Source organism: Lytechinus variegatus, chromosome 15 (assembly GCF_018143015.1).
Source record: "Lytechinus variegatus isolate NC3 chromosome 15, Lvar_3.0, whole genome shotgun sequence".
NCBI classification, from domain to species: Eukaryota; Metazoa; Echinodermata; class Echinoidea; order Temnopleuroida; family Toxopneustidae; genus Lytechinus; species Lytechinus variegatus.
Window position 1 is genome coordinate 29564424 of NC_054754.1, and position 24445 is coordinate 29588868.

Genomic DNA, 24445 nt, shown 5'->3' on the forward strand with positions numbered 1-24445 from the left:
GTGTCATTCCGTTATCATCATAATTTAAAGGCCTTTTCTGTTCATTTTGATGCCTTTTTTATCATAATGATAGCCTTATTTTTTATACCGACTTTCTTGATAATTATTCCTATCAATATGAGCTTCGTTATTACAAAGAATATTTAGCGAACATAATTTTGTTTTTTAATAATGTATATCAGTTTTTATCGTGTTTTATGTATTAAATTCGGAAATGAAATCAGACTGAGACAATATTCGACATCGTTATTGTTCATTTTATTGTCGGATGATTGCTCACACCACGGCTTTTCGGGGGCAAGGTTTGATTTTCAATCGCTGCATAATAAGTTGATTCTGGCTTTTTGAAAAACGCAAACATTATTCAGGGTTGAATGGGTAACCGCAATAGTGTCAAATACTTATCCTTGAATTCTTCTCAAAGTCAGAAAGATGCATTCAAAGAAATTTACTGGAAAATGTTCAATGGCTAATCTCTGCACATCGTAGCCTAAATATTTCGTTTTACTTTTCATATTCCTCAAAAGCTTATTTCTAGAAAGCATTGAACTCTATTACGTTTATCTGCCTTTGTTTTGTTTTGATCAGGATTGCGATATTTTCATCACTTTTTTTGTTTTACTTCATTCGATAAGATTCTAGACCAGATATTTTCTGGAAGAATATTGACCAATAGGGTTTAAAAGACAACCATACGATGAGGTCGCCATTTGTCGATTGGTGGTATAAAGTTATGTAACTACTAAATGTTAAGGAATGTGGGAAGGGGAGATAGACCAATTCGATTAGATAGATAGATAGATAGATAGATAGATAGATAGAAAGATGGGTGGATGGACGGAAAGATGATATAGAAAAAGAGTGGGTGAGTGAACTGTAAGAACTGCGGTGTTAAAACTGACACCAATTGGTGTTAATAGAGGACCACACCCTGAGGTGTTAAAATTACACCCTAGTGATTAAACATAACACCAAAGAGTGTAAGTGTAACAACAAAATTTGTTGTAATAACACCTATAGGTGTACAACTAACATCACCAATTTAACACCGGTGTAAAATAGCTGGTGTGGTCCTCTATGTATGTTAACACCACAGTTTTTGCTGTGTGTATGTAAGTGAGAGAAAGCGAGAGCATTTTATTTTTCCACTCACCTACATATATTATTTTTGTTTCCCAGTTTCATGGCATCCTAACGGAAGAAGAGCTTATGACATACACAAAGAAAACAAGTGTAAAAGGTAAGCATATCCATATGTTTAGTACCTGTTGTCAATTCAGAAAAATGTCTAGGCAATCATATTTCCTAAATAATTACCATAATAAAAATTTAATTATGGGCCTTCCGCTAACTGATTCATTTTGTTTTATTTTTCCTCCATGTGCAAAGAAAGAGGTAAAAGGGTGGATAAGTATTCGTTCTGTAGAAGAAATAAAAACCCATTTCTGTACCGGGGTATTTAGGAGAAATAAACGGCAGAAACTGAAACTGAAACTTTATTCTGTCGACCCCTTTCGGAGTATGAGAATATTACACAGCTATACATACATCACATATTCATACATATTATGCATACGTACATAAATACATACATAACAAAACATGAATAGATATTAAAAAAAAGCTATAACAAGATGGCAAAACAGGTGATGAAAGCCTTGAATGCAAAATATAATACTGTTGAACACCTGAATAACAAAAAGAGATAGAAAGAGGATATGATAACATATCAATATACAGGAGTACACATTTGGTACTTATCTACGAAACTGTGTCATAATAATATTAACAAACTTGGCAAGTTTTGACAGTGTTTGGGGAATTTTAGTATTAAATAGACTATGCATTTTTAAAGTGCTTGGGCGTTTGGCAAACTGAGAGGGAATATATTTTCTTCTGTCTAATTTGAAGTAAGAACATTCTAATAAATATTAAAATTCATCACCAATCTTACCCAGGTTACAAAGATTACATAATCTATTCTGTCTAGGAATACCTTCATAACGACCCTTGACGCAAGGCAAATAATGACTGCCACATCTAAATTTACAGAGATATGTTCGATCTTTTTCATTAAGTTGTATGAGATAAGGCTCTAAGTTATGGGTGTCTTTGAAAATCCTGTAAATTACCGTATTGGTTATTTCCAAAAATGTCGTTGTGCCAGTCTTGAAAAGCCATATGTCATTTTGGCATAACTCTAGAGCAGGGATTAGCCATTTAGGATTAAAGGCTAACTGCTACATACTTGACCCCCCCCACACACACACACACCCACCCACCCACGCAAACCGTAGGCCTACTATACAATAGGTAGACTAGCTCCAAGCGGTGGATCGATCCAAAAAGAACTAGTTCAATCCAGACACTCCCGGTTCTTAATAAGATTTTGTTGGCTGAGAACGCATAATGGAAATTCATATTGTTAATGTTGTTTAATGACTTAGAATACGACATCATCTCACCGCGGATTCACAATGCGGCTTCGGTAAGGAAACGAAGCACAGATTCAACCGATCACAATGAAGCACACAAAGTTACTTTCACTGCATTCGACGAAGAGCATCATTTGACCCTTACGAAAAACCATTGGCTCCTTATGCCCGACCTAGAGGTGGAATATGTCCAACCAGATGGATCGATCCGGAAAGAACCGGTTCAATCAAGAGACTGTCATTTCTTTGCTACCTCAATCTCTCATCAAGGATCGACAGGAGCTCTAAGCACGTGCGGTGGAGTGGTAAATAAAAATATCATGATTATTAATTTAGACGTGGATGATGTTGTTTAGTGGGTAGAGCATTGGACTCATGATTGCAAGGTTGTGAGTTCAAATCCCAGGTCTGCCATTATCTCCAGTTTTACCGGAAAAGACCAGAGAGTAGTTTTTGTCGTCTATATAATGGTCAGTCACTATGATTAACCTAGACGTAAAATGTTTCATACATAATTGATTTGTGTAGGCTCACCCGCGCAGCGTTCCTAAAAAAATTATTGCATAATCTGCCTTATGATTGGCCTATAATACTCAGCGTAAGAACTTTAAAAAATATTCTTAGATCTTTATGAAGAGGCATGTATGGTATGTATCTTTATCTTGCATTAAACATCCCCTCTCACATAAAAAATCCAAGAATCTACTACCAAAAATTTGGTCCTAGATTCCTCGATCTTATAAATTACATACTCAAGTACTGCCCCCCCCCCCCCGAAATTGATCCACAATGTGCTGCACTCAACCCAGGTGAGGAAAATGGTTACCGGTAGGGAGTAATTCCTTAAAAAGCTGTGTGCGCTATGAACGCCTAGCTTAGCCGGGTAATATAGAGCGCCTTGAGCACCTAACAGGATAGATATAATATTATGCGCAATATAAATACCCTATATTATTTATTATTATTGTTCTTTCAGAGAGGAGCACTTTCAGTTAAAGATGAGATGCTGTACATAGAACCCCTCAAAGGGAGCCACACGAAGAGGATGAAGAGGAGTGTGGGAGATGATATCCAACCTCATATCATCTATAAACGAAGCGATTCGGGTGATGAACTTTTCTGCCCGGTGGGACAATGTAAGACTCAGATAACAGATTGTTATCTCAAAATGTATTTATTTCATAACTACATCCATTTTTTCAGTTATTCGCATTGATCAGTATATTTATCGATTTGCTCATGATTCGAATAATTTGTCGATCATAAAGTATGAATTTGGACTCATTCACACATAATTAAAACAGAAAGGAATATAGAGAAAAAAATATTTATATATGGTCACAATATCTTAATCATTTATGATGTTTCTGGATCACCATGAAAATATTTATTCTATCGGTCAACAATGAATGATAATAATTATTATATAAAAATTGCTGTTGCAACACAGCGAAGAAACAAGTACATTAAGAGTGAAATAAACGTGGCACGAAAGGTAGTATAATCAAGTTAGTCATGTGTGCGAGAGTGAAGTTCAACCCTGTAGCCCGGAAATATTAACACCAAAATGCCATTGCCTCTGTACATATTAAACATTGTACATTAAAACAGGGATGGGAACGAAATGGGAGGAAACATAGATGGAAGGATGAAAAGGATTGGGATTAATAAAATTAAAACTACTAGAAGCACTCAACATTATTTAGCGAATGATTCATTTTTTTTAGATTAACATAGATGTTTTGTATGTTAACAAAGTAATAACTTGTTATGGTTTTATTATAATAATTGAGGTTATCATCAGTTTGTTACCATTATTAGACCGACTACGCGTTTACTGTTCTTTACTTTACGAATTTAAAACCTTAGCTGTTTGGAGATATTTCTTAAAGGGATGGTCCGGGCTGAAAGTATTTATAGCTTAATAAATAGAGTGGAATTCACCGAGCAAAATGCCGAAAATGTCATCAAAATTGGATAACAGATACCATAGTTATTGAATTTTAAAGTTAAGCAATATTTTTTTTAAAACACTCTTCATGCGTTCACCTGTAAACCCCCTGTGTGTTGCATTATTTTAGGGTCTCATTCACATTCGTGCCATGAGTCACAGACTCCTTACAATAAACTTGGCCATGGTATTGTTTGTGAGGAGGGTTTATTGATTTTTATTCTCTCATTTTTCAATGAACTTCCTGGCTGTGATCAGGATGTATTGATTTTTGGGGAAAACTCAACGATTCTGTAATTTGTAAACTGCGATAATCCCCCGGATAATCCGTCGAACGCTAAAGTAATGTCGCACGCGCGATCGATCGGTACACATGTACGGTATATAAAAAGCGTCGGGCTATACATTGTAGCTAGGCACACTCCGGGGCATGCGATTGTTCCAAAAACAATGGGACAGGGGACATCTATGGGAAATGTGTGGTTGTGCAAAAATGCGAACGAAACACGCCTACGGATGTGCAATAATGCAAACGTAACGCATGAATTAAAACAGTCGTCATGAATATTCATTAGTTGGACTGATGATGTCACATCTCCACTTGTTATTTTGTATTTTATTATATGAAATTAGGTTTATTCAATTATTTTCCTCCTAGAACTAGAAACATTAGATTGACAACTAATTTAGTGCATTAGATATTTATTGCTGCAACTTATTTCATTATAAGGGAGACATATTATTCACGCAGGTATGAAATACTGAAAACAAATATAGATTTTATGTAATAACATAAGAAAGCGGAAAGTGGAGATGTGACATCATCAGCCCACCTAATGAATATTCATGACGACTGTTTTCACAAAATATTGCAAAATTTTAAAGTTCAATAACTTTATTATTTGTTATCCAATTTTGACGAAATTTTCGGCATTTTGCTCAGTGAATTCTACTTTATGAGTTAAGATATAAATATTTTTATCCCAGACCATCCCTTTAATGTCACCGTCACTTCCTGGCCTTCAAAACGTCAGCAGTGTTTTCTCGATGATATACATACGTTATTTGTGTAAATCATTGTCCATCTTATGGAATTAGTACATACATGGTCAGGGGCGTCGATCCATTTTTCAGATGGGGGGGGGCAGAATCATTAACGTTCCAAAGGCGCTCGATCGTACAAAACACACACACACAAATATACATATATATATATACTAAATAGGTTCATTATTGCGGATTGAAATAATCGCTAGAGGGTATTCATTTGTCTCGCAATCTACTATGGTCAACAAGGAAATTCGTGATCACTCTCGCAAAAAAATTTTATATTCCAATCTGAAAAGCGGACATTCTGAGCCTGATTTTAAATATAGAACGAGTTGTGTATCTCATTCTCGCTTGCTGAACATTACAATCTTGTTTTTTTTATGCATATTCGGAATTATTGAGGGGGGCAAAATGATATGTTTGCCCCCTCAATATTTTCATTGGTGGGGCGATCGCCCCCCTGCCCCCCCCCCCCCCCAGGATCGACGCCTCTGTACATGGTGTAACTTTAGGCGTTGGTTTTATTATGCTGTATCTCCATGCAATAAGCCAGTTTGTAGTTCCTTTCTGCGCATGATCAAAAGATTCTACGCATGATCAGAGGAAGGTCATTTGTACTAAAGTGACATGGTGGTTTAAAATCTAATGAGATAAGCACCGACTTTGATGTCTTGATTATTCATATATTCTTTTGAATAGTGGTTTTCATTTACATCCACAGAAAAACAACAATGCGTCCACGAACGACTGTTTGCCAAGTACATTGTGCAACTTGCTATGATATGCATTCAAAGTAGGAATGCAACAAATACCTTTATAAAGTGTTCATTTGTTTGCTATTCTAGTCACCTGATCTATTCAATTTCTTCATCCTGCTATGTAAGGCAAGCTTACGTAATATCTTGCTTTGAAATCTGCCTATCATAATGAAAGAAATGAAAGGTCATTTGACCAAAATTGTCCATGAAGTAACTAAGAACTGGTCTATTACAGCCGCAGCAGCAAACGGTGCATCATCAGGGGATAGTGGTGGATCCAACGGCAATGTGACCACCTACACGGGACCTTATCTTGGCGCCAAGTTCATGGAAATATACTACGTAGTAGACGGTCTTGTTTATGATGAACATGGGAATGAGACGGAGACATATGCAATGACAGTACTTAACATTGTAAGTACATCCTTTCTCATTTTTTGTTTTGATTTGAAGGCTTGTAGTTTTTTTTTGTCAAACTATAATCCTTGTATACACGCTATGTGTGTACTGGAAACCACTCATTCAATGAACAAGGTTATGATATAACCTTGTTCTCAGTTATATCTCCATGTGTGGCAAAAGAAGGGTGGCAATGTTTGGCTTATTTTCTCTTTTTCTTTGGGGCAAATGCCTGATTTTTTACACTGACAGTTTCCAATACACTTATTATTCATACAACTTGACTCTTATTTAAATTTGATTCTTTAAATCATTTTTTTCTTAATTAAAAACAGATCAAAAAGTGAAAATTTTCTTGCCATATTACTTTCCACCAATAGAGGGCGTACACAAAAATATGCCCAAAATTCAAGTTTTTGAGCGCTCTGGTGAATACCAAAATTTTTTCCAAGTTACTAATGAAAAATAAATTGCAACTGTATGGAAATTAGTAATTTTGGTCACAAAAGTGATATTTCAATGATTTTTTAAAGTGTGTGCTCTGTGCAACATGTGTGCTCTGTACAACATTGGCATACCATAGTCCTACCTGTAGATTCCCCACAGGCAGGGTGGTAGCAGTGAACAAGTGCTGTAAACTAAGATAAAATGATGTCATTTAATGGTCATAACCAAAGGGTTGATGGTTAATCTTCTGAGACATCGATGTACAACACTTTGAAAAAAAAAATAGTGAAGCTTTGGTCCTAGATATTTTTTATCTGATCTTTATTAATAGAGGTTTTTAGTAAAGAGTGTTATGATCATAACCTCGTTCGTAGGATGAGTGGTTATGATGTCGATGTTGACAATATTTCACATTACATTGGTGGTGTAATGAAAGGTTTCTTGTAAATATTCGTCCTGCAATTTTTCCACATAGGGCTGTATTCTGAACCAGGGTTATAGTAAATTAAACTTTGGTTTAAAGTTGTGGTTTAACTATGGATATTGAGGCACAAAGCTGTACATGTTCAATTTATCATTAACAAACGTGTGATGTCAAGAGATATGTTAAGATTATCAGATATTAATAGGGCAATTCCATAAATATGTATCTCCGACCCTCTGTACGTGGAACTTTCATGAAATTTTCTGTCTCTGATTTCTTGTTCTTTTGACAGTCTGTAATGTTCTCAAACGACCATGACTTGGTCAGTTTATAACGTGAAGTAAGACTTGAGATAAATGGGGGTTAGACGTACAAATAGGTTGATCATTTTATGGAATTGCCCAATAACGTAATGGTTTTTAACCAGATTCCGTTTCCATACGCTGTAGGCAACACAGGGCATTTCCCATTTAGCTCGTACAGAAGACGGACTCTCTTTTGAAAGTGTTTAACGATTTTGAAATAGTTAACGATAGAGTATTTGTATTTCATATCCTGTTGAATTTCAGATGAGCAGGCGATTCGCAGATCCAAGTCTGGATATCAGTATGAGGATATCAGTAGTTCGTTTTCTCATCTCAACGACAACTACCCTGACGGTGAGATCTTTTCTATTTCAATTTACTGCGATCGCCATGGATACATTTTCCGGGGATTTTTCGCGGCATCGTAGTTACAGCTACGACTTTGTGCGGGACTTTGTGTTAAAATTGTTTACGGGACATAATACTACTCATTGTGTGGGGATGTCCGTATAATACGTTGCCTTTGCGCTGATCGTACCTAAGGGAAACGATCTTACAATATCATTGTACAAATTTGTCTAATTCTGCACTAGACAATTTCTTGGAACTAAAAATGATCGACAAACCGCTTGAAAATCGTACAATCATCGTAGTCCTCCCTATCATATTGCTATCCCACAATTGCTTCTTGAGATCGTTTGAGATCATTTGGCCACAATATATGCTGCACACAATCGTACCGGTCTGGGCAACGTCTGTTACGATCTTATAAGCGAATCGTGCTTATCGTGTAACTCGCCGGGTAAGTTCGCGTAAAAGTGTTCTATTGCAAATAATGTACGAGCGCACAGTGAATGGGGAGTTTATGCGAGAAAATCACTTCAGTACAAAATATTCACGCAAAAACACTATGTTTCTTTTTTCAAACTACTTAAGTTTTTCTTTTGGGATGGGGGTTGTAGTCCGTTCTAGAAAAAACACATCTTTTTCATCACAAAATAAAAGAGATTTAAGACATATAATAACCTGGTAAAAAAATGCAGCATATTTTCATTTAGAGCAAATCATAGGCGATCGTGTACGTGTGCATGCAGTGGATCCTATGTGTGCATCCGGTGCGTTGGTGTACAAACAAATGGTACCAAACAACACAGAGGCAGTGCGCACACACACTGGACACATTTTCAGTAAGCTAGGGAGCGAGTTACACTATAGCAGGAGTTTACAGTATAAGACCGTAACAAACGTCTGTGCGTTGTGGCGTGCGCCTGTAATCCAAGCTATCTGGGGAAGTTTTTTTTTTATTATTATAAATTTTATTGCTTCAAAATCAAATCACAATATACATAAATAATAACAGCAATAAATAAATCATATACATAAGAAAAAAATGTGTTACAATTCAGCAAGAATATCTCGATACTTGTTTACAGAATTCCATTTATCAAAGTGAACTGAAAGTTTGCCTTATTTTACTGCGATTGCTCGCTCTACTTTTTCTAAAAAAATAATTTCATTTTTAAATTGTTTGAAGACTAAGATTTTGTCATTGTATTTTTGCTTATAAATAAAGAATTTTGCGTAAAATATAATCGTATTAATAAGACTATTTTTTATTTTGACTCCAAAACAAATATCCAAAACTGAAAAAGGCAAAGTAAGAATGTTTAAATTAACTAACCATTTGTACACTTCATTCCAAAATAATTTAACAACTGGGCAACAGAAAAACAGGTGCATAAGATCTTGAGTTTCGTATTTACAAAAATTACAACTTGGTGAACTTTTTATCCCAATGCGAAACAAAAAATAATTGGTTGCTATGCGTCTGTGAATAAACTTGAACTGAAATGAACGTATCTTGGTATCCAAGGTCGCCCTATATAATATTTTAAAACGGTCTTGCCACTGAATTAGTGTTTTTAAACTTAAATTTAGGTCACTTTCCCATTTATCTAAGTGATTGGTATTTTCCAATTTTAAACATACATTATTTACAAATATAGAATAACAAAATTTTGTTGGTTTCTTTTGTGATAAAAATAAAGAGAGTTTCCTGTCTTCAGAAGAAAATGCGGGGTTGCGTTGAGTAAACATTTTTGACCAGGTTGACTTTATAGAATCAACGATAGCGTAATAACGCATAAATTGGTTCATAGGTAAATTAAAACTTAGCTGCATTTCTTCAAAAGATCGAAAACATCCATTTATATTAAGACAATCCCCAATCGACTTTAATCCTTTATCAAACCAGTGTTTGAAAAATATCAATTTACCATCTATTTTTACTAATGAATTATTCCAAATGGGTTGAGATAAAATCTCTTTAAATTTGACCGGGTTGTAATATTTATAGGAAGACCAGGATATCAATACATCGTGCCAAAATTGGCTGACATGGAAAAATGTTACATCATTAGCAAAGAAATTACCGTAAAAAATATATTCACCTCCACGGTGAAATTTGAGTTGCCATACGATACATTTAAAAGCAAAGTAAGACCAAATTCATCTCTATGTACTGCTTGTACAGTAATACCTGAAGTAGGTTTCAACAAAATGCATACCCCTGCACTACTGGATTTTCCATGAGAGAAGAAAACTTTATATCCCCATTCATTGGACCATTTTTTTTCACATTCAACCGTGCTATGGGTTTCTTGAAGAAAAAACATTTCGAATTCAGTATTTCTTAGCACGTCAAACACACATCGACGTTTTAGGTTATCACCAAGGCCTCTTACATTCAAAGAATATAATTTCACTTTAAGAGCTTCACCCATAATGCCTGCTGAATGTCACTGGTGAATTAAAAGAGAAGCTTATACACAACTTAAAACTACTTATACACCAAAATATCATTTTCAGACAATGCAGACTTATGCAAATTGTCTGAAAGGGGCAAATCATACTCACATTTCACCTCAGTGATAATGTGATAAACAACAGCTTATTTTACTCGAAAGATATTACTTTCACTGTTACAATGAGCGTAGATTTTGGCAAAATCATGATATTAATAAAAAACGTGAATGATAACCATCTCCATGGATCAGTTTAAGTTTACTTCGTATCCGATTGATCGCGCCTGGTTTTCAAAGGACCTGATGCATCTTTTCCTCCTTCTTTGTACTTAATCACCCTTGGCACTGACCATGGGATAAATGCAAAGTATCCCTTCTCTCTCATTTCTTTTACTATTTTCATAAGACGGCGGTGTTGCTCTCTGGTATCCTTATGAACGTCGTCTGAAATAAAGATACGCTTTCCATTGATTTCAAGATTCTTCTGCTGTGAAGCTGTTTTCAGCATGAGCTCACGGTCTCGGTAGCGAAGAAACTTCACGTGAATAGGCCTCGGTCTCGCGGTGTGGGCGGTAGGTGGGCGTGTTCGTGACGTCATCGGGGTACGATGTGCTCGTTCAATTTCCATTGCTTGCGGGATCCCCATCTTGTCGCGGATCAGCGAGTGGACCAGACCAGTGCAGTCAACGTTGTCTCCTTCCGCACCCTCGGGAACATTATGCAATACTACATTGTTTCTTTTGTTGCTGTTCACTAAGTCGGTAATTTGCAGCTTCATTTTTGAAATGTCGGAAGCTCCGGCTTTCGAATCTAGCCTACTTTTGATTTCTTCAATTTCCATTTCCATATGGCTCAAAGCGGCGTCTAAATCTGTATTGTGACTTTCTAAATCAGAAACCTTCGCTTCTACTCTATCCACTCTTTCACAAAGTTTGTCCATTTTTTCTGACAGTTTATCCAACACCGGCATTTTAAGCCAAATATCCTTCAACATTTCACTTTCATTCGGCATTCTAAGCATAGGCTTACCGTGGGGCGCGGTCGAATTCATACTAGAATCAAAAGTAGTGTATGCACAGAATCAAATCGACTTACTTTCAGAGTTTCGGGTGCAGATAAATCAGTCAAACGGCGTCGTGCTGGAAGTCCACATTGAAAGCTACCAAAATATCAAATTATCAGGTCCATGGAGAAAGGTAAATGTATACAAAAATAACCAAAATCTGGAGCAATAATTTTACTCTCCCATTGCAAATGAAAGTCAAGGGCGCCCTCCCTATCTGGGGAAGTTACAAATTGATGCAGAGGTTCGAAGTTCGAACCCCGGTCACGTCTTTCGGATGGTGACGTTAAAGGTCGGTCCCAGACGTAAATAATCATATCTGATTGATACACGTCCGACAAAACTCAAATACACACACACACCGGTTGTAATCAGTCACACCACTACTTGTGAGAGGGGTTTATAAGATCTTACGATTAATAGGATAGGTCTACAGTCACACTACGAGCATCAGTGATCGTAGACAAATTGTAAAATGGGCCATTCAAGAACAGTCCAATAATAATATCTTTGTTTTCAATTGCTTTAGACACACTCATTAAAAAATCTAAGATAGCATGATGAGTGGAATGTCCAGCTCTGTAACCAAACTGTTTATTACAAAGAATTTTGTTATTATCAAGAAAGTTTTGAAGTCGTGTATAAATGCATCTTTCAAATATTTTCGAAAATAGTGGTAGTAAGGAAATATGTCTATAATTTGTAAATAAATCTTTTGGTCTTTTTTTATGTATAGGAATAACTTAAGCAACTTTCAGACCTTGAGGTACAATACCCTTTTCAATACATAAATTAAAAATACTGCAAAGTGGTTTAGAAATAACATGTAAAACACTTTTGACAACAGTGCAATCAATAGAGTCAAAACCAGGAGCTTTTCCATTTTTGAAAGATAAAACAATATTAATTATTTCTTTTACTGCAATAGGTAAAAAATAAGCTGTATAGGGACAACTTTTACCCAAGAATGATTCAAAATTGTTGCAAGTGTTACTATTATTCATTCCAGCTATTTCATGACCAATATTCTTAAAATAATCATTGAAACCTTCAGCGATATTCTTAAATTCACTAATAAGTGAACCGTTACATTGTAATACAGAGGTGTTTTATGTAGTCTTTTTCTTTGTAACAGATCATTAATTGTTTTCCATGTTTTATTAATGTTTCCTTTAAACATATGAAACGTTAACACATAATGTTTTGTTTTTCTTCTTTCAAAGAAAGATTTTATTCAAAATCAAACACGAAAGCAATTCAATTTACAGAAAAATCATGAAGCGAACACGTTTACAAGAACTGTACATGCGTATTATTATCTAGTGATAAAACAAAATGTTTCAATACATTCTTAAAAGAGCTAAAACACAACAGATCACCCTTACAACGTTTCGAAAAAAATAAATATTTAGCGTGAAGAATATAACGGTTTACAGTAGAGTATCGAGCGTCAGGGCAACCAAACAAAGACAAATTATTATTCAAATAAGAGGTTTGGAAGTTCAGAATAAAAGGTGAGTTACAGGGCAGTCCCAAGAAGATGCGAAATACTTTCAACAGACATGACAGAGGAAGAAAAAAATGTACATAAATTATATTCAGATAAGCCCATAACGTTAAGATAAGATTGTTCTTCACCCCAATTATCGGATTGAAAATTTATATTGAAAGTAGTGGAGTTTTGTTGAAAGACAGCATTTACAGGGAATCATGTACAATCTATTCAAATTAATAACTGGTCCATTAAGAATGTTTGCAAAGTCTGGGACTTTAGAATTTTATATTATACAACAAATCTTCTTGAGTTCTACTTTCAACAAGATGTTGACGAATATGTTTCCATTCATTGGATATTGCAGAAATGAATTAATGATATTTCATAAAATTACAATTAATTTTGCATTTTTGTATAAAAAGAAGTTGTATGTAAAAGAAAATTGTTTTGTTCATCCATTAAATGTGTAATATTGATGATTCCTTTTTTAACCAAATTTGTTTATATATAACTTTCCCATCTACTTTTATTAATGAGTTATTACTCAACACTTGATTCTTTATATTTAAATCAGATAAATTAGGAGAGAATGTTAAACGACTCCAAGAAACTAAAATTTCTCGAATGAAATGATTTTTTATTTGTAATATTCTGGGATCATAGTACTTTAAATTGCATGTCCAAAACAGTTCTCCTCCACAGGTGACCAAGTTGTGTTTAATAAAAAAAAGTTTCAATTTTTGTGGAGAAGGTTTACGGTTCACCATGTGTAATATGAAGAAGGGAAAGAAAATACAGGCAGAAAAATCGAAATAGAAAGATGAGAAAGAAAGCAAAAGAGAAACTTTTCTTGAAAGTGAGTGAAGTTCTGAGAAGGACTGTAAACCAGATTAGATGAGCTGAATATGTCTTGAGTAGCGATGGTTTGAGTAGTAGCATCTTCTTTCATTTTCTGTGCTCATAATTAACGTTTAGTTTAAACCATGCAATTTTCAAGCCAGAAATTACAGAAGGTAAATGGAACATTTTCAATCAACCTAGACTACAGTGCGTATCAAAAAAGTTACACTTAGCAAAAATCATGTAAAATCATACATTTGTCATATCCTGAAGATTTTTTCCCCATCTCCTCTCTACCGCCATATTTCTCTATTCTTTAGCTTTGATGTTGCGAGCGAGAATCGAGAGCTAAAGCTTCTGTACATTTCATGTAATAAGACATAAAATTTAACATTCCAAGTAGTTTTTTAAATCATGAAAAAGATGTGTACGTAAGTAAGGAATTAACGCAAGCACAAAGCGAGAGCTGAAATTTTTAATATACTGACCACAAAAGGAAACTATTAAGGACTGCATTTAGTGACTCATAAATAGGATATATATCTCATTAATCGAATAACGCAAGCGCGAAGCGTGAGCTGATAATTTGTGATATTCCAAGCTGAAAACTGGACATTCTATGAATTTCTTGTAACTAAGAAGAGATAAAGCGACCAAGAAAAGTGACCTTACTAAACAATAATTAATGCGAGCCAAAATATGTGATATTCCTTCCTTTTTGGGGGGGTAGGGGTGGGGAAGCAAGTGCCCCCTGCCCGCTACATGATTCCCCTCCCCTGATATAAGACACCCCCCCCCTATTCGGAAGAATTTATTTCCTTTCCAAAAGTGTAATGGTTTCGTGTCATCAGTATATTATCATAAAGAAGCCACAAATATTGATTGTTAGTTTATCGGAGTTTTCGCCTTTTTGGAACCCGGACATTTACGGATTTATGTAAATACACGTAGATCTTCATTTCAAGCATTATTTCCCTTAGTTATTCATATATTTCCAATGTGTCTTTGTTCAGTTTTTTTAATATAAAAACGAGTGTTTTCTGTTGTTCTTGCTTAGGCAATGGACACCGCAGGATCTCCTACTTCTGTGGCAACTTCGACAGACCCTGAAGCAACCCTATCAAACTTCTGCAACTGGCAGGCTTCACAAAGTGTTGATGACGATACGAACCAAAATGATTGGGACCTCGCCATTCTCTTCACAGGGTTAGTAAAACTAGCGCGACTCTACAGGGGGGAGGACGCCCTATAATTTTCCAAATATTGAGTGGGATAGACCAGGGGGAAGGGGGGAAGTAATGTGAAATACCAGCATTTAAAAGGAGAGATCTTGATGGCCGAATAACTGTATTACAATGATAATCCTTAATGCTCAGTTGAAAAGAGAGTTGAGGTAACATCTAGGTCATATTCCCCCATCAAAATATCTTGATGCTGCCCCTTGGTAAATTATGATCATATAACGTCTTAAAAACTATGCATAATTTTTAAAGAATTGAAGTTATCGAGACCTAATGGCAGATTCACCACTGTCATGACAATAGTTCTGAGAAAAACAGTCGTATTGTCTAATTTCTAGCCTTTCTTGCATGACTATCCCAGTTCAGAAATATCCCATTCAAAAAGGCAATGAACCCTTATTCATTAGACTTCATATTTTTCGATGTCTCTTTTTAAACTTTATCTTTATCACGCATTCCTCAATACTTTATTCCTCTTCTTCCAATTACCTTTACATTTCTTCATCTCCTTTTCTTTCACATGTTCACTGATTTAAATTCAGAAATCTCCAAGATCATCGTGTTTTCCTCCATTTTTTTATTTTCCCATATGGTTGTATAACGCAGCTCGAGCTCACGATGCAGGGTAATGCATAGTTGCTATTTTGTTTCCTCTAGAAAAGCGCTTTTATAAATCCAGCTACTGTTAATGTTAACATGGTTAATATCAATTCCTTTATTTTCTTGTCAGGCCCATATTTGACGTCAATCACGAGTGGGGCTTTTAAAAATCATGATCTGTACTCGTGAATAATCCTCCGAACCACATTCATAAGTCTCTACATGTATAGGTTAGACGTTATGCAATATTTTTATCATTGGTATCTTCATTTTACGCCATGTGTAAAGGTCCTACTATTTGTCGGTTTCGTTCATTTGACCACAAAACATGGCAATCATGCAGTGTATTCTTGTGATAATTTCACCGAGTGTTTGCTTCGTTTTGTTTCCTTTGTCTCTTCATCTTTTGTTTTAGGCACGACCTACAGAGAGGAGGTTCTTCTAGTTCTGTGGGACTAGCATATGTTGGTACGACTTGCACATTAAATGCGAAGTGTGGTATAAATGAAAACATTGGATTTGCTTCAGGACTGGTCATGGCACACGAAACAGGGCACTTGTAAGTAAACCAGCTACTGCACAACATTGTCTTATTATAATAGGGGACGTACTAAATGGAGACTATAATTTTTATCGAGTTTTTACAACTGTAAGGGGGGACGGTACTTTGTGTTTCGTGTGTAAAATTCGAGGTGCTAGCATAGTAGCAACAGTTTGTCCAATATTTCATTAAAAAATTGCAACTGTAATGAGTCAGATTCCCTTTTGTCGCAGCTAGGTCGAAACGGCTCTCTACTGTGGAAGAAACAGCCAAGCAGCATGCTTGCAGATTGATTCTTAGATACTTACAATCATTACAGGGAACCTTTTTTTTCTTTCATAGAAAGATTTTATTCAAAATCAAACATGAAAGCAATTCAATTTACAGAAAAAATCATAAAGCGAACATGTTTACAAGAACTGTACATGCGTACTATTAACTAATGATAAAACAAATTTATGATGTTTTTGACTGAGAACCCTCTCAATTTCACAGTAGCGTTTCAATACGTTCAAGAGCTAAAACACAACCGATCACCCTTACAACATGTCGAAAATATAAAATATTTAGCGTAAAGAATATAACGGTTTACAGTAGAGTATTGAGCGTCAGGGCAACCAAACAAAGACAAATTATTATTCAAATACACGTCATTGTTCAAATAAGAGGTTTGGAATTTCAGAATAAAAGGTGAGTTAGGGGGCAGTCCCAAAACAGATGTGAAATAATTTAAACAAAGAACAAAATGTACATAAATTAGATTCAGACAAGCCAATATCGTAAAGATGTTTGTTCACCCCCATTATCCGATTGAAAAGTTTATATTGAAAGTATCGGAGTTTTGTTGAAAGACAGCATTTAAAGGGAATCATATACAATCTGTTCCAATTATTAACCGGTTCATATAATATATAATAAAAATTATTATGACATTAATAGAAAGCAAAACGATATAAAGAAAAAAACAAGAATGGAACGTGCCCACATGATAGTACAATAGTATGAATGTGGTAAAATTAAAGTGTTGTATAGAGTCATTAAGGTTTCTTTAGAAAGAAATTTCAAACTATAAAATACACCAGCACGTTTAGATATTTTGTTGCAAATGACACGAGTGTGCACCTTCCATGTAAGTTTATTGTCAATTAAGACACCTAGAAAGGTTGTCTTTGTGACCTGATCAATAAATGAGTCTTTTACTTTAATTCTCATTTGAGTAGTATCAATTTGATTCTTGGTAAATACCATGAAATTTGTTTTCTTTATATTAAGTGAAAGTTTATTATCTTCTGACCATTTGACAATTTTATTGAATTCAGAACGAAACGTATCTTGAAGAACTGTAATGTCTTGGTGAGACATAAACACACTTATGTCATCTGCAAATAATATCAATTACAATGTTTTGAAAATGTTACAAATATCATTCAGATATAAAAGAAATAATAATGGCCCTAAAATTGAACCTTTGGGCACTCCACATCTTACAATATCTTTCTGAGATTCATGTTCATCTAATACTACGTATTGCTTTCGATTTTCTAAATATCTCTTAAACCAATCCATTACAACACATCGAAAACCATATTATCCATTTTTTTCAACAAAATTTATGTGATCAAGAGAATCAAATGCCTTACTAAGGTCTAAAAATAATCCAATCATAATTTCTTTATTATCAAAGGCATGTGATACTTTATGAATAAATTCAGAAATGGCAGAAGATGTGGAGTGCCCTGCTCGAAAACCAAATTGTTTCGGAGTAATAATATTGCACTTTTCCAGAAAATTATAATACACGCGTGTACACACATTTTTCTATTTTTGTTAAACAAAGGGAGGACAGATATAGGCCTATAGTTTGATACTTCATCTTTTGATCCATTTTTATAAATTGGAATGGCTTTCGCAATTTTAAGTTTATTTGGAACCGTGCCTGTACTCAAAGATAAATTAATTATATCACACAGTGGATAACATAATAATTATATGAATATAAGACCGTGGTCTACTGGATAACGCACCTGCCTGATAACGCTAGGGTCGGTGGTTCAAACCTCGCTTAGCTCTCTTTTAAAAGATGCTTTAAATGAGGCATATTGGTCCGGGGAATTGGCTTTGTCGCAAAAACAAGCAGTTATTACGTTAATCGCTAAAGATGGGAAAGATCCTCTTTTATTAAAAAATTATATACCCATATCCCTTCTTAACGTAGATTATAAAATTTTAAGAAAAATTTTGGCTAAGCGAATCAAGAAAATACTTAATGAAATCGTTGTGGGGGATCAGGTGGGTTACATACAAGGTAGAAATATTGGTGAAGCCATTCGTACTAGATGATGTTATTTTTCATACATCCCATTTTAATCTACCTGGCTTTTTGTTTGCTATAGATTTTGAGGCCTTTGACTCGTTATCACATCATTTTCTTCAAAAGGCTCTGACGGCTTTTGGTTTTGGTCTATCCTTTCAGAGATGGGTCAAAGTTTTGTATACTGACACTTTAAGTTGCGTTTAAATGAAGGTAATTCCACCGGCTATTTTGAAATAAAAGGGGGGGTAAGGCAAGGGGATCCGCTTAGTCCTTGCCTCTTTATTTTGTGTATTGAAGTAATGGCTCATAAATTACGAAAAGATAATCTGATTGAAGGAATTAAATTTGGAGATGAAGAAATTAAATTAGCTCTTTATGCAGATGACATGACAATTTTTGCTCGTAATGTACAATCAGTGGATAGGCTAAAAGTTCTATTTGCAGATTTTGAAAAACTTTCTGGATTAAAATTCAATATTGACAAAACTAAAGTATTAAAATTAGGTTCATGCCAACATTTGCATTATGACTTCTCCTTCGGCGAGACCGTGGATTTTCTTAAAGTTTTAGGAATATTTTTCACCTTAGATGTTCGAACATAAGAAAGAAGATCTAAATTACAAAGAAATCTTAAGCAAAATTAAAACACTCTTGAACTTCTGGAAGCTAAGGGATATAACGCTCATGGGGAAATTTCAACTATTGAAGATGCATATCTATTCTAATGTCCTCTTCCGAGCGTCTTTACTCCTGTTCCTAAGTTGGTTTATGAATCATTGGATAAATTAACTTTTGATTTTTTATGGAGAGGTAAGAAAGACAAAATTAATAGGAATACAATGTTTTTAAACTATAAGCAAGGAGGATTAAAGATGTTAAACTTCCCTGTACAGGTAAAGGCACAGCGAATAATGTGGATTAAAAGACTTTTAAATAAAGATGAAGATATGAAATGGAAACGGTACTTTAATTTTGCCACTAAACATTTGGGTGGAGATTTGTTATTTTCATGTGGCTATATACCAGGTTTATTGAAAGTAACAGCTTCCAAATTTTACATGGACTTATTAGAAGAGTGGGTAAATATAAGACATATTAGAAGTACAGAGTTTGAGAAAGTGGTGATTTTTAATAATAAGCTTATTCGATATAAAGGGAGTTGTATTCTATACGATAAAGGGGTTTATAGACTGCATCATATTCTGGATAATAACGGTAAATTAAAATGTGATACACATTTTCTTAATTTGAATTTAGATGCAAATGATGTTGAAAAGATTAAGCATATGTATGCCTGTTTACCTGTTAGTTGGAAGAACAATATTGAAATTATTGCAAAGCATAACTCTGGAATCGATTTCAATTTGGGTAAGAAAATGACTAATTTGATGTTTTTAAAATCAAAAGAAATATACGAACAGCTGTTATATAAAAATGAAATTAAACCTTCTATTTTTGACAGAATTAGAACGAATTATGATCTTACCAATAAGGAAATAGAAAGTATATCTTTAAGACTAAGATATTGCACACTGAATAGTCGATTAAGGGAGTTCCAGTATAAACTCTTGCATAATATTTTATACACTAACCACCACCTTTTCCGTTTTGGTCTTATTTCGACCAATTTATGCTCATTTTTTGAAAAGGAAGAAGAAACGTATGAACATCTATTTTATACTTGTGAATTTTTAAAATCACTTTGGGATCTATATGCAAGAAGTTTAAATTTTGAAATAAATAAATTTAGTTGGCAGGATCGAAATTCTTTTCGGGAAGCAGGAGAAAAGTAAAGGTAAATGTTAATTAATTAATCATGTCTTGATTTTAGTTAAATATCTTATTTACAAAAACCGAGAATTAAAAAAACCTCCTTCATTGATTGAAATAGAAAATAGTATTAGGGGGGATCAAAGAGAAGAAAAGAAATTAGCAACAAAGATGCGTACTCTTACAATCCGTTTCTCTAAATGGGGAAACTTAAATATTAGACCATGTATTTGAGCCCAGAGCCTGTTCTCCACCGGATAGGGGATGGGGGTGTTCAAGGGAGGGTTCAATTCGTTTAGGTTTTATTAATGATTTATTTATTTATTTTTGTATTTGGAAAATTTCTCTTATGTCTTTTATTTGACACTGGAAAAAAAATCAATTATGTTGGAATTTTCTGTAGAAGTTACTTCTTGATGCATATAATTATCATCAATGTTATTTATAATATGTATTGGATGATGTCTGACATTGTGTTTTATTGTAACATTCATGAAAATATTATGTTTCAAAGTTCTATTTGTTATATATATTTTATTTTGTATATGAATTGAAGTTGTCAATAAAAACTACTCAATACAAAAAAATAACAGTCTTCACCAATGTACTGCAAACACCATCAAAACCAGGACTCTTGCGACTTTTAAACTTTGAAACAATGTCAATAACTTCTTTAGATGTATATGGAGTAGAATACAAACTTGAATTATTTTTCATTACATTTACATATTGCATGAATATTTCTAAATTAATAATACGTTTATTGGAACTATTCTCATTTTTTAAGAAGCAATTCTAAATTTGATATGGAAAACACTGGAAAATGAATTATGAGACATGCATACATCAAGAAATTCGCTTACTCTTTGGCAAGATGTGACTTCTAATAAATTAGATTATAATCTCCCATTAAATATAATAATTTATTCTCTCTATTTACAACATCTAAAATCTTCTCAAAAGATTTCATACAGCATTGCACTGATTTATTTGGCGGACTCCAACAACAAAGTTTTCTCTAAAAATTTATAACCTCTACAAAAATAGCCTCAAAGTATTCATTATTTATATCTAAATCATTTCTACATTTAAAATCTAGATCATTTCTAATGTAAAATGCAACTCCACCACCTCTTTTTTCCTCTCTTCCATTTGCTAAAAAAGAATAGTTATCAATATTATAAAAGGAATCTCTTTGAGCCAGGTTTCTGTTATACCGAACACTGAGAATTGCACATCCAAAGTAGCTATGAAAGAAACAAAACTATCAAAATTCTTTCTAATGCTCTTGCAATTACAATTTAAGACATGCAAAATATAGTTACTACTTTTATTCAACTTTTTACTGTATTTCTTGAATTCATCAGAGGTAAAAAAAAAAAAGACTGATCGGGCCCCAAAATTCACATGTGATTTCAGGTGATAGAAATTCATGAATAGTTTTAAAATCCAAAGAATTTAAAGATTGCAAATAACATTGTCTGATAGACATTGTTCATAGCACACACACAAACACGCATATAGTCACAGACACACCTATAACAAACAAACAAACAGACTATGACAAAAAATAAAATGCTGATATGGTATTGAAGTAGTATTTTTTAAAAAGCCACTAAGAGCCTAAAAGAAATAAACAAATAATAAATGGCTGCATGAAGTTCATCAAGTCCTGGATCAGTTCACACATTATTTAGGAGAACAAAATTTCAAGTTCATAGCCGACTTAAGTCCTCTTTGTGCCTGACAAGGTGCTTCATTGTTGATCCATCCGAGGCCGCAACACTGACATAAATACGTCCACCTGATGACCATGCTGCTAAAGCCTTACAACAAGTCCGAGTATCCCCCAGCAACTTGAAGTTTGATGCAGTCTTCGAACACAGATATAGGTGATCCTTTCAGCTTCCTTCTGTTGGTGATCCGTTGTTGACAAAACCTGTAGGAGCGGAACTTAACGATAATACCTCTGCTCTTCGTTTTGTCGGTTGGGGCTTTTACTACCCGATGACTACAATCGATGTCACTGATAAAATGTTTCTATTCATTGCATACCTTTCAAAACATTATTTAAATTATAAAACAAATCTTCTTGAGTTGTTCTACTCTCAACAAGATATTGACTAAAATGTTTCCATTCATTTGGGTATTGCAGAAATTAATGAATAATATTCAAGAAAATTTCAATTAATTTTGTATTTTGGTAAAAAAAGTTGTATGTGAGAGAAAATTGTTTTGTTCATCCATTAAATATTAAATACTGATGATCCCATTTTCAAGCCAAAGCCAGAAATTACAGAAGGTAAATGTAACATTTTCAATCCACCTTGATTATAGTCTCCAATAATTGTAAGACGACTGATTTTATCCGGTTTTTCATTCTAAATAAAAGAGTAAATTTAATGTTGTAACTGTTTCGAAAAATCTCCGGGAGGTTTGGGTAATACAGACAATAGAAATATAATTTGAGAAAGGCCGAGTGACTTCAAAATAGTCATTTTCCCTATTGGAGTTAAATTTCTCATTTTCCATACTCTTAATACATTCTTTATTTTCTTACGCTTTGGAATAAAATTCAATTCAAATATGTCTTTTAAGTCAGGTGAAAAATATACTCCCAATATTCTAAATAGGCCATTAGAAAATCTTATGATATGTCTGGAGGATGTGCTTTATAATAACGAAGTGCCACGATTTCAGATTTATTTCGATTAATGCAAAGCCCTGAAAAAAACCTTTAATTCATCCAAAATATACATGGAACCTATTAACTTTTGATTTCCCCAAATTTTGTAATCAAAATTAAGGGCTGGATCGGATGTTTTCAAAATAAATAGAATCTAGTATCAACACCACATCCGTGGTTCATTTCTATAAACTGAATATTAACTCAATGTTTATACGGGCGATAATACAGGCCCGTATCCAAACTTATTTTGGGCCAGGGGAGGGGGGGGGTCTGAATTGTAAAAAGTTGCCCATCAGGGTTGTTCAGTTCCGTTACTACTTCAGGGGCGGATCCATGCTGCTTCCGTCAATAGTTTAGCGGGAGGGAGGAACAGTATTTTAATCTCTTATTTCCCTGACTGACTCGCTAAAAAAAATAAGGTTAAAGTTTTAAGTACATCCTTACTTTATTCTTACGAACAAGATAAGGTATCTCATAAAGAACAAATAAATATTGTTAGCGCGATGCGCGAGTCGAAATTTGTAATATACTGATCTGAAAGGGGACCTGTTTAGGATTGCAATGACTCATGAGGAGGATACGCATTTCGCCAACCACATAATGCGAGCGAAATATGCAAGCTGAAAATGTTGGGTATTCTGACCTGAAAACTTAATTCAATTCACATTTGGTAACCATGATCAGGATTGATATCTAACTAAACAATAGATGACAGCTATAGCGCTAAGCATGCTTAGCGCGAGGTGAAAATGTTTGAAACTCCGACCTAAAGTTTAAGCACATTTTCAATAATGAACAAGTATACAAGCACGAAGCGTTGGCTGTTTTTTTTGTGTTGGGGGGGGCAATTTATATCTCTGTTTACTTCACCATATTATTTTATCCTTTGTTATATCTCATATCATCAGACTTAGTTTATCACATGACGGTGATCCAGATTACGAATCATGCCCCACGGGCAGGAACATCATGTCTCCATCACTCTCATTAAGCAATGGAGCTTTCGAATGGTCATCCTGTAGTTCTGAACACATGAAAATATTCCTAAGGTAAGTAATAAGCATGGACTGCAATGCCGGGGGATGCCCCCACCCTCCACAAATTTTGAACTTTGCACAATAGCCAGTGGATGAGGGTTGCCACGATACTCTCCTTGTCCCTAGAAATCTCATGGTAAACATGGTAATTAGTGTTTGTATTGTATTGTATTTGTACTGTCTTGTATTTATTTAATCACGGTAAAACTTACATTCAGTCATAACAGACTGCTTTTTAGCAAGTCCGTGAACATTAAAAAACATGTAAAAGTGACACAATAC

At 34.4% G+C, this 24445-nt stretch overlaps 1 protein-coding gene across 3 annotated transcripts in view; it reads left to right on the forward strand.

Annotated features, from left to right (window-relative positions):
• Positions 1-24445, forward strand: part of LOC121429217 (mucin-17-like) — a 79175-nt gene that overhangs the window by 8558 nt on the left and 46172 nt on the right. For all 3 annotated transcript variants that reach the window (XM_041626176.1, XM_041626177.1, XM_041626178.1), the window contains exons 2-9: positions 1180-1240; positions 2448-2740; positions 3412-3571; positions 6430-6608; positions 8034-8123; positions 15029-15177; positions 16228-16371; positions 24035-24175. In XM_041626176.1, the coding sequence (XP_041482110.1) occupies positions 1180-1240; positions 2448-2740; positions 3412-3571; positions 6430-6608; positions 8034-8123; positions 15029-15177; positions 16228-16371; positions 24035-24175 (1217 nt within the window). The remainder of the gene's footprint in view (positions 1-1179; positions 1241-2447; positions 2741-3411; positions 3572-6429; positions 6609-8033; positions 8124-15028; positions 15178-16227; positions 16372-24034; positions 24176-24445) is intronic.